Genomic DNA, 14,545 nt, shown 5'->3' on the forward strand with positions numbered 1-14,545 from the left:
GTAGGAGACAGAAGACAGCAGGGGAGGTGCTCAGTAATTGTTTCCCAATGCAACTAAAAAGCAGCAGGCTGATGTAGCAGCAACGCCGGTTGTTAGGTGAGAGCTCTGGGTGTAGCCCACTCGAATAGGTAGCAGTGCTGTACACCTGTTGGACGGCTGTGCCCTTCGGGAGGGATGGGTTGAGCACCTTCCCCTGGTGCTCACACTGACAGGCAGTGCCTGCAGCCCCGGCTGCACTCTGCTCACATCCTGACTCATTAGCACTGAGAGAATTAAGGAAACGCAGCCCACAGCTCAGAAGCAAAATCCCTCCTGTGACACTGAGCTTTAGATGGAACAGGAACAAACCCAGAATTCCAGAAGCCAAGCAAGGAAAAAAAAAAAGAAAAAAAAGAAAAAAAATACACAAAAAAAACCCCCAACCGACAACCAAGCAGCAAAAGCACCTCGCACACCTTGTGACCGTACACACACAGCCTGGCTGTGCACCGCACTGCAACACGCTGCCCACAGCCCCGCACCTCCCCAGTGCTGCTGCTGCTCCTCAGCATTACAAATAGCACGGCTTGCTCCAAGCTGCACAAGGTTTCTCTCTTTGAAAAGAGAGTGCATCTCTTGGAAACTTTCAGTACAACTTGATGGGGTTTTCCCCCCCCCCCCCCCCCCCCACCTCGGTACCAAGGCTTGTCAAAAAGTACCAAAAAAATACATGAAAAAATTCGTAAAAAATTACCAAAAAATTAAGAGGGCAAGAGAAGCTGATTGGGATGTTTTTCTGACAGCTGGGATTAAAAAAAATAAGTCTGAAAATAATAATAATAATAATAATAAAAGCATGTGTACGCAGTGCACGGCACAGCGAAGGAACACACCACTAAGCACAGAAGTTCAGCTTTCAGTTATCGCCGTCGTGTAAATACACAGGTTTCGATCTTGAAGCACATTTGATATTTCCTCCAAATGTGCCTTCTGCAGGGCCAAGCCATCCAGTTAATGTTTGACGTTTTAACCGAGGGGAAAAATGCAAGCAGTTCCACAAGGGTCCATTGAAGCTACAAGGTTTTTCTTCCCCAAGTGTCTCAAAACGAGCAGCACGTCAAATCCAAGGAAGGGAAAAAAAAAACCTGATTTCCATAGCCGGCGTATCGATATTAGATCGCTTACTGCTTTCATTTTAGCCACACCCACCTTTATGTAATTATAAAATATGGGAACGGTGCAAGCTCGAGAAATAAGAAAGCCAAAAGGAGACACGGTGCGACAGAGCCCAGCGGGCGCAGGGCACGGGCTTTCATTTCAATGAGAAAACAGGAAAGAACGGCGGGGCTGCGGACCGACGCCGGGAGATCGGGGTGGAAAATAGCCCCGCACCTGTACGGCACCGAGCGGGGCAGGACGCCGAGCTCCTTGAAAGCGAAAGTCGGGGCCGGTGGGCGGATGGCCGCCGGGTGCCGCCGCTCCTCGAGCCCCTCATCCCTCCGGAAAGCGCGGCCCGACGAGGCGGCCCGGAGCGCATTCCCATGCTCGCCGCTAAAAACGCTTCCCGAGCCGCGAATGTACGGAAACGAGGGGTTGCGTTACGGCGGAGCCTCCGAGATTGCGATGCTGGCGAGAGCCCGCCGCGTTTCGCGGCTATCGGGGCAGCGAGGGACAAGCAGCGGGAGCGGCTCTGGCAGGGAAAAAGAGGCGCTGGGAAAGTGCGGTGCGCGCCCCGCGCTCGGAGGAGCCGAGCGAAGCGTTGGGGATCCCTTGCGTGACACGCCAAATACCTTCAGCCCCGCGTCTGGAGGAAGGGACGGAGGGAAAAGGGAGAGGAGAACTTTTGCGTTTCGCTTTAAGGCGCCGCCGCGCTCCGCTCCCGCAGCGCTGCCCGCCCACGGCACAGCACGGCACGGAGCGGGGCGATGCGCGGGGCCGAGCCCGGCCGCATCCAGGCGGCTCCGAACCGCGGAAGGAGAGAAGGGAGCGGAGGATTGGGGGGGGGGGGGAACGTGCGGCGAGATGCGCGGCGGTGTCACGGAGCGCCGCTCGGCGCCTATCGCGATCCGCCGAGGGGTGACATGGAAACAGGCACCAAAAAATAGCAGAGCCAATGACGAACGGCGGCCGGGTGACAGAGCGGAGCGCTCCGGAGGCGGAGAGGAGGAGGTGAATGGGCAGCGCCGGGCCGGGCCCAGGGGTACGGTGGCGGGGGGGGGGGGAAGGGGACACCTCCAGGGAAGCGGAGCGGCCATCCCCGGCTCGGGGTAACGGAGAGGCAAGGGGGTGGGGGGGGCAGCGGGCGGGGAGCGGGGAGAAGTTAATGTGCTGCTGACACGGGAGGGGGGAGGGATGCGGGGGGGGATGGAGGGAGAAAGGGGGGGGAAAGCGAAGGTTACGCTTTTTTTTAGGGGGGGGGCGTTGGGGGGTGGAAATAGGGGAAGAAAAAGCGCGAGGGGCGTTAATCCGGGTTACGAAAACACAGCAGGGAGCGGGGAAGGAGAGCAGCGGGGGCGATGAGCGGCGCGGGGGGGCAGGGGGGGGTGAGTGAGCGGGGGTGGGCGGGGGGGTGAGAGCCGCGTCCCGAGCGCCGCAGCCCGCGGTGCGGGTAGGAGACGGGGCTGTCACACCGGGCACCGCGCCGTACCCCATCCCCCCCCTCCCCCTGCTGCCCGCGGCCGCTCCCCGCGCTGGGCGCCGCCTGACAGAGCCGCCCCCCGCCCGCTCCCCCCCCCCGGCTCTTACCGCCCGTGGCACCGCTCCGGAGCGCGGCGGGGAGGAGGAGAGAGGAGCGCGAGGGCCGGCGGCGGAGCGAAGCAGCTTTCAGCAGCGGCCGCTCTCTCCGCGGCTCCCCCGCGGCAGCGATGCGATCGGGCATCACTCGAAAATGGCGCCGAAAGAGCAGGGCTCTTCATTCAAATTCGTTAGGGCCGGCCCCGCGCCCTGGGGCATGCCGGGAACGGAGGGGGGGGGGGGGGGGGGGGGGGGGCGCGCAGCCCGGGCTGAGCGAGCGGCGCTTACGGACACGGCGCGGGCTGACAGCGCGCCCCTCCCCCCCCCCCTCTCCTCACCGCCCCCCCCCTCCCGCCCGCGCGCGCTCCACGCCCGCCTCGCTCAGCGCGCGCTCCCGCGCTGCCGACCCAACCGCCACCGATGGGGGGAAAAGGGGGGGGGTGGAAAGGGAGGAGGGGGGGAGGGAAATGTCACCCGGCGGGCGCGGTGCTGAGGGACGGAGCGAGGGGACGGAGGGACGGGGAGCGCCGCCGGCTGTCAAGGTAAAGGGGCCGCGGGGAGGAGGGAAGGGAGGGGGTGCTCCACGAGGCGGTGCTTTCCCCCCGCACCCCCCCCCCCCCTTCTTCGCCCCCCACATCCCTCCCCGCGGGACCCCGCGCTCAGGTCCCCCCCGCCGCCCCACCCGGGCGCTGCGGGCTGAGCCGTGCGGACCGGGCCCCGCGCTGAGCTCGTTTGAAAAAAAATAGCGCTGCGGGGACGCGGGGCGGGGAGGAGGATGGGGGGGGAAGGGGGGGATATGGGGGGGGGAGGAGAGGAGAACTTTCATTTTCACGCCGCCCCCCCGGAGCCGTGCCGAGCCGTCAGGTAGCGGACACGGCTCGGCCCGCGCTCGCAGCCCCATTTCGAGGAGGGGGGGAAGCGAGATGGAGGCGCTCCGGACCTCTTTGCACTTGACGTGAGGCTGCGAGGGGTCCGCCTCAGCCCGGCCGCCGGGCTTCCCTCCGCGGGAGGGAGCGAGCGGCGGGGGCCGCTCCCAGGCCCGCGCTCTCACCCCCTTCTCTCTCGGTGCCTTTTTTTTTCTCCTTTCCCTAACCGACCGACGCAGGGAGCTCCGAGCTGCCGGGCTCGCTCAGACCGTCATGGCTACGAGAAGTGCGCTGCCGGTCAGAAACACGCCATCCCGGAGCTGCCGGCTGAGCGCCGAGCGGTGCGTGAGGCACCGCACGCTGATACCGCGCCCGTTTTACGGCTGCTTGTGCGCCTCAGCGCCGGGATCCAACTCGATTTGACTCGAGAGCCAACTCCTTTTTTTTTTGTTCTTTTTTTTTTTCTTTCCTTTTTTTTTTTTTTTTTTTTTTTTTTTTTTAAGCGAGTTCTCAGCAAAAAGAAAAAAAAAAAAAAAAAAAAAAAAGGCCGTTCCATTTTTTTTTAATTTTCCTTTTTTTTTTTTTTTTTTTTTTTTTTTTTTTCTTTTGAAAGGGAGCAAAATACAAACGATTGGCCGTTTCTTTACACCTACGGGCTTAGCTGATTAAAACTGCCCCGAGTGAAGTTTTCAATAAGCACTGAAAGGAACGGCAGCCAACGGCTTGGCTTTATTTTTTCCCTCCCCCCCCTTTCTTTTTTGCCCACGAAAGCAGGATTTAGTGGTAGAAATAGCAATTAGAGCGCTGCAAAAATATAGACAAAATACAGTGTTGCCGATACCACCCGTCTGTATTTCGATTACATCCAGTTTTGCCCTAAAGCGATCCTAGTTGCTATTTTTCACCCATATTTTTTTTTTCCCCCATTTATGATGCAGAAATAAGATAGGATGTCAGCCTCTTGACCAGGATGTGGTATTCTTTGATCCGAATCACACTACTGCCCTCTCAAATGGCATTTCTGAGGCTTCGTTGGGATTTCTAATGGCAGTGAAGTTTCTGCGCTGCTGCTGCCCCGTATGTGCTCGCAGACACACGCAGGCCCAATCCTGTGTGTGGTTCTGTGCTTCGCTATACCCCTGTTCAGACTTCAGCTGGAAGTCGTATTACACAATCACTGCTCTCAGTATTACTTAGGGCTGCACCAAGCGTAAACCCAGTGCAACAGTCTCGGTTTGCATCATCCAGTCCATATCTCTGGGATTTAAGCTAAATAATGCACAGTTCTCATAATTTTAGGATCAGGATGGTTAAATGTTTAACGGCGAGGAAAGGCAGTCACTCTCGTCTAACAGCCCCTGCAATACGAGGTGGGTATTGCACTCTCTGGCTGCAGCATCTGGGAGAGGATCGTCAGCTCGTTTCCTCAGTGACTGGCGAAGCCAAGGAGTCACAGCAGGAGCACAGCTGAGGACAGAAGGCAGGGGAGAGGGATTTTGAGCCTCGACAAAAGCGATGTCAGTTCTTTAGATCAGATTTCCATTCCAGATAAGGTGGGCTGGTCAGAATGGTGGAAGTCCGATCTGCTGTGGCAGCTAATAGAGGATAGAGTTGCCATTTCTGTGCTGCACTCCTTTCCTCACACTCCTTTCCTCACTGAAGCACTACCTGCACACCTCTTGGCAGCCAATCCCCCACTGTAGGCACTTCTCCTCAGAGAGTGCCATTGCGTTCTCAGAGAATCTCCCACTGCTGTAACATGTGACATGGCCAGCATTTGTCATGTTATCTGCTCTCCTGTTGCCAGGGGGAGGAGCATGTGCAGTTGAATGTTTTGAGTTTATCTGTCTTTTTTTTCCCTTCATTATACGTGTTGTGTGTTTACAGTAGTGAGGCAAGGTCAAAGTCATGTATTTTGTTCTCCAGGCACCATGTTGTTGGTTGGGCTCCTGATGGCCCTTAGCTCCTGGGTGCATTCATCCCACAGACTTGCTCTAGCCCTTGAGAAAGTACCTCTCTAGAAATGTTATCTTTTCCCCCTAGTTATGTAGATTCTCGTGTCAGGTGAGAGAAACTGCCGACACAAGGCTGTAGTCTGGAGACACGGGCATTTCTTTGGGAAACCTGGATTTAGGCCCTAGAAAATCTGGAGACCCTATATCTGTCATTTAAAGTTCTATGGAAAATCAGTATGAAGTGGAAGAGAGGGACTTGTATTCAGCTACACCACTGCAATGACATTCCCCTCGGCTTCCTGTACTTGGGAGTTCCCTATATGGAACAAGCATCACACTTGGATATACCAAGTCTGTCTGTGAAGTGGCACAACCAAAGCAAGCTACTGATCTCCCAGAATGGCACGGGAGCTCCCAGCTCGTCAGGGAGGGTTAGAAAGCTGGAGGCTGTCTTTTGACTCAGGCACGCATTACTTTGCAAATTACCTTGCTATGTGTTTTTAAGATTTATTTTACAACCGTGAGGATTAGAGGAATTTGTTGTAATGAAAACTGGCATTGTGTCATGACTGTGTAACTGTGTAGCTGGATTCTTTGCTCTGCCTGGGTACTTGCATATTATTCTACTCTCTTCTGGTCCAGCTCTTAAGTGAGTTTCCCCAAATGGAGGCCGCAAGGTACAACCAAATGGAGCAGTTACAATAATGTTTTCAAGTGACTGCACATCTACATATTATTTGGGTTCCCTGTTTTGGAATGGCATACGTGTGCATAGCCAGTGGAAATTCCAACTTTTTTTTTTGGTATTTATTTTTCTAATTCAAGCCCTGACTTGCTTTTGGTGCTTATCCAGCCTTCTTTGCTGGATCCCTGTTAGAGATTCACCAAGGCCTCTCCTCAGACCTCTGTGAAAGTTGAAATTTCTGCTTAATAATCTACTCTGATAATCAACTGTAGTTGAACATCTCCTTTCATTTTTGACTTTCCTGCTTCTTTCTGTGGTCATTAAGTCTCTGATTTATCCTGACAAACATGGGGTCCAGGATTCATTACTTATGCCATTTCAGGCTGTCATGTAGCAAGGTACGAAGTGTGCACCCTTTATTACTGTAAGGCCATTAAACTGCAATGGCAGTGAAAGCAAACTTCTGAATTTGCCATCTGAGAGCTGATCGAGGGATCCCTCTCTTGGTAGTAAGGACTGCAGGAAGTATGTGCTAGATTAGGATGTACATCTGCTTTATTACATTTCCTATAAAATTCTAAATGGAACAACCCACAAAACCCACCCATAAACAACCTCTAGCATTTTTTGGTGCAGACTACCTGATTTTTCAACAGCCAACTTTCAATCTATCTATCTATATATATTCCCAGTGTCTAAGATGCTTAACACAGCATAAAGGCAGCTGGTATAATCCAAAGGTTGGGCTTCCTGTACTTTCCTTCAGACCTGACAGTATTGACTCAAACATAGCCATAGGCCTGACCCATACCGAACATATCTCTGAGGCCTGGGGAAACATTTGCTATTAAACTTAGGTTCTGTGGTGAAGTTTTGCTAAAACGGCCTCGCTGTAACTTCTAAACATTGTAAAAATTCTTCTGCATGTTAGTGGTTGTGAAATGTGCTGGTTCGTTATCTGTGAAAACTGAAGCCCACTCTTTATGGATTAATTACAGCAGAGCAGTTGCCAAGTGATCTTCTCCACAGCACCCACGAACTTTGGCCTTACACTGAAGAGGACTCATCAAATGGTGAGAAAATAAGTGTGGTTGTCGAGGCTATAAATTACTGAGGGGATGCTCTATTATTTTGTTTTTTGTCTTTGTATCGATTCTGTTATTTAACTAGTATTAGATTGGTTTTGATTTGCTGGGGCCAGAACCTAATCTCTCACCTTCCCGCTTGCTGTTTTGCTTGTTGCTTTCTCAAGCTTTATCATCTTCTTTTCCACCCGGGACTTTCCCTAATAATTGCTAGCGATACACACTGAATTTATGAGCTATTTTTTTTTATTACTTGATTTAGCCTTAGTCCTGTGCGTGTGCTCTGCTGTGTTCGCAGGAGGATTTCTATCAGCACCACCAATCAGTGCAGCACAGCTCGGATATGCGGAATTGTTGGAAAGACCGAAACTCAGACTTTGCAAATATGTATTCCTACTTTTCAATGAAATGCTACTGAAATTAATACAGGAGTGAGAGGTCTGGAAGTGCTTTAGCTAGCACTAATTTGTTTGCTTTTATGCCGTTCAATTCATTTCTTTTAAGACAGCATGATGTAAATTATTCATTTGCTTCTCTAGTTTCCCAATTTCTGGGAAATTTTGAAATCTGAGCTTCAAAACGTTTATAAAATGTTAGTAATGCTCATGATTCTCATAAAAAGAACAAAACGTTATTGTGTTTAACCATTTTGCGAAAAGGGAACTGGATCTAGAGAGGAACTAATTCTATCAGCGACTCCCTGCCTTAGTCAGGTCTTTAACCTTGCTCCAGCTCCGTACCAACACGAAGTAATGGTTTTTACACGTGTGGGATTATTAAGCATGCATTTTAAAAAGAGAGACTATCCTTTTTTACAGCTGTAGGTGAAGGGTGGAATTTTAGTAGCGGGAGAAGACATGAGAATGTAGCCGTTAAGCACTGGTACTGGCTTCCTGGTGGTTTAGAGAGGTGACAGCTTAAAATAACGGTGCATACAATGATCCGCAGTTTAGGAGGCAGATCACAATGACCAGAAGTTCACAGGATGCCGAGAGATGTCCCTGAACTTTGTTGGTTCACTGTTTTGATTTCAGTGGCTCAATTTATGTTTTCCTTTAGTAACCGTATTGTAAAGTAAGGAGTAAAAGGGACAGAACCCTACTAGAAGCTTACGATCTCCACATTTCCTCCTCCTTTTATGATTACTGCCACAGAGAGATTGGAATATTGGGTATAAACCCTCACCCCGCTCTTTACCAAAGCAGGACTGGAAGCTCAGGTGTGTTTATAAGGCAGAAGAAATTGTGAGCCCTTTACACCAATAATCGAACGATGCTCTGCGTTAAAAATGACCACAGTACTGTCATCAAACACTGAACTAATTTAACCTTTGTCAAGAGTTAGTTACCATTTTGCATATTAAAAAATGAGATTTAATACTTAAGCCAAAAAGAAGCAGTGGTTTTCGGGCAGAGTGCACTGAGATATAACCCAGAGGTCATTTATTTTTAATCCAGATTTAATTCTCAGTTTCTTTTTTCTTTCTCAGGCACTTTCTTTAGTTTCCTTTTTGAGACCCGCTTCCCGAATTAACTTTAAGCGTTTAATTATTTGCACTCTGCTTCACCAAACAATTCATTTCGTACCTAAGTCACGATACTTGCACAAGTCCAGCTTTTGAGAGGGAAGTCTGAATGCACATTAGTCCCTCACGTTTTGTACTTGGGTTCGCCTATCTGAGAACCAATAGGCTGGATCCAGCCCAAGTGTGAGTCAGCATGTAAGCAGGGTAAGGAGTTGGGGCTCAGATCTGTATGCAAGCTTGGTATTACAAACGGGTCGAATGGTTTCAAGATGATTTACATTTGTTTTTTAAATTTAAGCACTTCAGTTGTTTAGCTGAGCAGAGTTTAGATACTCCATATGCTTAAAGTTAAATGCTTAAAGATAAGTGGCTTAAAGGTTTTCTAAAAGCATATTTGGAATTGATGTAATTCTTTTACTTCAAGAGAAGTTGGATGGTTTTGAAAATCCCGTTTTTATTGCTCTGCTAAGAAAGTAACTTTGTTTCTTTTATTGCATCCCTTTTTTGTTAAGTCGTTGTCACTTCTGGTCCTGTTCACATTGTTTCCTTCTAACCTGTCCTGTAACTTCCAATCTTACTATTAACTTTGCCACGCTGACTATTCTTTGTCTCTAGAGCTATAGAAAGGGTATGAAGAGCACAGTGGGTGGCACTTTCCAAAAAGGGAACTGGGACTTGCTCGTTATTAAAAATTATTCTCTAAATTGGGATAATTAGGATCTGAAGCCAGGTAGCAATAGCGGGATTTTAAGGTGATTCTTTAATAACCGTTAAGCTTATTCCCTAAAAAACAAAGCAGAAAAACCCACTGAGTAGATGGATTCTTTAAACTTAATGTCAGTGTTCTGTCACTAAGCTATGTATCACTGAACTTTTCTTAAGCCCCGGGAGATAACAACACAGAATTGGAAGAGAAGCATGGATCTACATGAAGGGCAGTCCGCTGCATTCTTGGTAAGTTCAAAACATATGTATAACATTTTATTTCTGTTACATTTTCACCTTTATGAATTGACATATATTTAGGGTCCTTTGCACAGGGACAAAACAAAGGCAGCTTTCCTGGAGCGGTCTCTATTCTCTGGATTCTTTTATACTCTCACCCTGTAAAAATCTGTGTTGTGTTATAGCTGAGTTTGTGGTGTGACTCCTGAATGAAAACAGTAAATGACATAAAACTCCTAGTTATTTTCACAATGATTATACAACCGTGTTTTCATGCCTGCTTTCTGAATAAAACAAGACATATAGGAATGAGTTTTCTCCTAGTAGCTTCTGAATCCCCTGCTTCATTTGAGCTGTATTTTATACAGAGATAGAGGTCACAAGGTCAAGTTTCTACAGTTTCAATGAAACTTTGCAGATGGGATTAGAAAAATGACTCAAATTTGTGCCCCAGGACAGAAAAAGCTTCAGCATGGACTTGGAAATTGTCTATCCCATTCAACCTGCTGCCTTGCAGATTAGCATCCTTGGCTGGGCTGACAGTCACAATGTTGAGGTGCTCCTAGTAGTGAGATGCTGGTGTTTTGTGAAGGAATTTAGGGAAATTATTTAGAAGGCAGTGGGAATCCAGCCAGGGTAATGTCAGCCCGGGATTGCTGCACAAGTATTTTGGGGCACGTGCAAGCACTTTAGTAAGTAACTAGACTTTGTTACTCTGCTGGTTGTGAAAAAACCCCTTGTTTTTGCAAGAGCCTTCCAGTCTCCCAAACCAATCACGTATCCTTCAACTTTATGGTGGTCTATACCTAGGTTAGATGCATATTTTTCCTATCCTTGTCAGAGAAATGAATTATTGAGGCATTTTCAGTATTTCATTTCTTTGATGGTTTGAATGTCAGCTCTGAAACATTCCATAGGCTGTCTGATTTGTAACAGGGTGTTTTCAGCTCTTCTCAGAAGCTGACTGCCATTTGGACTGCAGCTATGTGCCCCTGACCTCTCCTACAATCTGCCCTCTTGGAGCAGTGCACGGTACTCCAGTTAACCTCCTTATTGGAGAAAGATGTGGAGCTAGGCAGAAGGGCAGAAAGCAATATTAGGATCTGGCTGCCTAAGTTACTACATTGCATTGCATCTTGGATAACGCCATGTTTCCCAGGCTTCATGGCCATGGGCTCCTAGAGAAATGACTGTCCCAAAAACTATAGTCTGCTCGTTCTCAGTAAGTAAGAAGTGGGTACATTACGCTTGCCAGAGGTACTGGTTCACTCAGGTAGGCTCAGGTGCTGGTTAACGCTTGCAGGTTCAAGCAGGCTAATGTGACTGATGTCTGATATTTTTTAATTTTCTGTGTAACATTAGATGGGAGAAGCATTCAAGGCTGGGCTGGATGGGGCTTTCAACAGCCTGGTCTAGAGGGAGGTGTCCCTGCTTATGGCAGGGGGTTGGAACTGGATGTTCTTACAGGTCCCTTCCATCCCAAACCATTCTGTGATTCTATGACACTTTTTGAACAGGACTTAAGAGCTGCAGCACTGATTTTTAGAAAGAGCTGAATTTTTCATTATAAGTCGTGCATATAAACCGAAAGTTTTAAAGGGAATAAAAGGAGAAGCAACACTTCCAATTCAATAACTTCTAAGACAACTGCCTTGAAATTTGTTGTAACGTCTGAAATGGGGATTTCAAAATTTTGCTTGTCTTCCTGCCCATTTGAAAGCTCTAAGCCTGGCAAGGAACGAAAAACTGTGGTACTCTTCTCCATTTTCTGTTTGTTTACAAGTCTGTTGTTTGACAGAATCACAGCCAGCAAGAGAACAACTGGTTGCTCCAAACTAAAACCAAAAGTAGAGAAGAAAAAAAGACCGCATTCCATCTTTATGGAACTCCCGATTCTTCTGTTAGATTATCAGATCCTTTCATTTGTTCTTGGCTTTTGTTTGTCTGTTTTAGATATTGTTGTTTCTTTAATGGTATCTAAATTAAAGGAATGAAGAAATGTCTTCCGCATGTTTCTAGGATCTAGTTCTTATATCCTTCAGCATCAGTGCTCTTGCAAAGTGTCACCAGTTAAATACTATGTCATGGAACCCATGGTTAATGTGTTTGTAAACGTTTTATGATGCAGAAAAGCATTGTGACTGAAAATAAAATGCCTTTTAAAGATCAACATAGATGTATTTTTAATGAGAACAGTGAGGTCATATCATAAACGTTAAGTTTCGTGTGAATGGCAAAGAGGTGGTATATATTTGTTTAACATTACATTTGTACTTCCTGCATTTTAAATAGCTTTCTGTAGGAGCTTAAATTTAGGAAATGATTGCAGTTTATTTTTGTGAGGATTTTTTGTTTGAAAAAGATTACTTTTAGTCTAAAATTGACTCCCGTTTTTCACGTTTTCAAATACTTTAGTCCTTGATGCTGCTATATGTGGCCACATGCTTTCATAGAATCAAAGAATGGCCTGGGTTATAAAGGACACCAATCGTGTAGTTTCAACCCCCCTGCTACGTGCAGGGTTGCCAACCACCAGACCAGGCTGCCCAGAGCCACATCCAGCCTGGCCTTGAATGCCTCCAGGGATGGGGCATCCACAGCCTCCTTGGGCAACCTGTTCCAGTGTGTCACCACCCTCTGAGTGAAAAACTTTCTCCTAATATCTAACCTAAACCTCCCCTGTCTCAGTTTAAAACCATTCCCTCTTGTCCTATCACTATCCACTCTCGTAAACAGCCATTCCCCCTCCTGTTTATACACTCCCTTCAAGTACTAGAAGGCCGCAATGAAGTCTCCCCAGAGCCTTCTCTTCTCCAAGCTAAACAAGCCCAGTTCCCTCAACCTTTCCTCACAGTGCTCTAGCCCTCTGATCATCTTAGTGGCCCTCCTCTGGACCTGCTACAAGAGCTCCACATCTTTCCTGTGCTGGAGGATCATGATCAGAAAGAACTCAAAATTTACCGACCAATGCTGTCTCCCCAAACTGTATGCTGATTTTAAGCATTTCTACTTCAAATGCGTGTTAGTAAAAGTTCCCATAATGTGCTGCTGCTACATGTAAGGCCTGTAAGCAATTTTAAGTCAACATGCTGTAAAAAAAAGGAACTAAAAATTCCTATGAATAACATGCAACTTAAAGATGTATGGAACTCCTTTATTATGTGCTAAATGCTGTAATAAAACGGGCTATCAGAAGGTTTTGCTGCATGTTACTAATTTTAATTTCTCTTTTTTTATCCCAATATTTTTGCAGGTGTGTGGAGGAACGGGTCCTGCGCTCACTGTTGTTACTCCCACATAGGCGGACTCTGTAACTGATTATATGTGGGTAGGGCCCTATTGAAATTAAGGAGATCCTACAGTAGTGCGGGGTTCTGTTTGTGTGACCCTACTGTGCCTTCTTACTGTGAATTCTGTCAGTGTATCATGGGTTGTGCTGGAACCTGCCTTTTGGGATAATGTAAGTTCTGCTTTTCCCCCAAATGTACTTTAGACGTGAAATAATCATTATTAAGAAAAAAAAAATAATGTTTTGAATTAGAAAAATAAATATAATTTACATGCGTTCTTTTAATTATGTTTTTTTGGCAGTACCAAATAATATATTCCTCAAAACTTCTTAATGGCACTGAGGCTTTGTGGATAGTTGGTCACATGATGAGAAAATTCAGCTGTAAGTACACTGAAATGATTGAATTTTTCCATAGTTAGTCTTTGCTGATGTTGACAAACTAATAATGATAAAAGGTGATAAAAATCAAGAGGTGTGATTTATGTGCGACTCCAGTTCTTTTTAGAAAATCCATACAGCATATCCATTAGGGATATTATTATTCTTGGATAATTCACCACGTGAACCTGGAGTCCTTCAGCACTGCTGTTAGGCAGGGAGTTTTAATTTGTTTATTTCCTTTGCTTTCAGAATAGTGTGTTTCTGACCTATCTTCACCCATACAATTTTCCAGATTTATAGTATGTTTATACCACCAATATTTGGGTAGCTACTGCTAGCAGATTTACTAACATAATTGTCTTGCTGAGTTGAACGCTGAAATGTTAATAAATATATACTTATGCTCATGTCAAAGTAAATCGGTTAAATTAAACTAAACTGATCTGACGTTATGAGTGGCAATTTGATCACACATGCTGATTAATTATAGTCTTCTTAGGCAAGAACTATATATTTTATTTTAACTAAGTACCTTGTGCTTAATCGGTAATAATTATCCATACCCTATGTCACTGGATTCACCCAAAATAACTAAAAATATACTTGTACTGAAGAGGAAGTTATTTTCTTGTATCTATGGGTACAGGCATTGCTATGATTCCTATTTATATATCCAAGTGAGCAAAAAATTATGTGTGGGAGTTTTACCTGTGTAACGCTAATGGCTTTTATAAACTCCATGCCCTTTTTTTTATGATGGTGTATCTCCTTTCTGGTGTTCAAGTACAAAAAGTATTCTGAAGGTAATCTTATATCTGGAAAATGGAAGAACTAGAATTGGTATTGAATTTGTGAGTAATTATTAATTAAGTGTAAAGTTCTAGAGGATATGTAGGCATGGCCAATTAGAGATTCCTTAATGTAGAGCAAAGATGCAGATAGTGATTGGGGAGTAAAGATTAAGGGATTGTAGCGTTATTTTTTTTGCTTGGCACAAAAGCAACGTGGAATGAGTTTGAAGAAAGAGCAAGACCAAAGAAGAAATCATAAACAGATCAAAAGCAGACTTGAGAGTCCAGTTAAACTAATGAACGAACAA

General features: G+C 46.6%; 1 protein-coding gene across 1 annotated transcript; it reads left to right on the plus strand.

Moving 5' to 3' along the window:
• The first annotated feature begins 1,225 nt into the window (after positions 1 to 1,225).
• Positions 1,226 to 13,340, plus strand: LOC140264381 (uncharacterized). The gene is made up of 4 exons (XM_072360118.1): positions 1,226 to 2,148; positions 7,217 to 7,291; positions 9,711 to 9,782; positions 13,027 to 13,340. Exons 1-4 carry the CDS (start codon positions 1,300 to 1,302, stop codon positions 13,072 to 13,074), a joined length of 1,044 nt encoding a protein of 347 aa, XP_072216219.1. The 5' UTR covers positions 1,226 to 1,299; the 3' UTR covers positions 13,075 to 13,340.
• The last annotated feature ends 1,205 nt before the right edge of the window (positions 13,341 to 14,545 follow it).

Source organism: Excalfactoria chinensis, chromosome 1, assembly GCF_039878825.1.
Source record: "Excalfactoria chinensis isolate bCotChi1 chromosome 1, bCotChi1.hap2, whole genome shotgun sequence".
Classification (NCBI taxonomy): Eukaryota; Metazoa; Chordata; class Aves; order Galliformes; family Phasianidae; genus Excalfactoria; species Excalfactoria chinensis.

What these genes read in the sequence shown, in the direction of transcription:
- LOC140264381 (XM_072360118.1), top strand. Translation starts at nt 1,300, where the DNA reads ATGAGAAAACAGGAAAGAACGGCGGGGCTGCGGACCGACGCCGGGAGA. An exon ending in TGAAGAGGACTCATCAAATG is followed by an intron (nt 7,292 to 9,710) that starts GTGAGAAAATAA and finishes ACTTTTCTTAAG; the next exon opens with CCCCGGGAGATAACAACACA. An exon ending in GGCAGTCCGCTGCATTCTTG is followed by an intron (nt 9,783 to 13,026) that starts GTAAGTTCAAAA and finishes ATATTTTTGCAG; the next exon opens with GTGTGTGGAGGAACGGGTCC.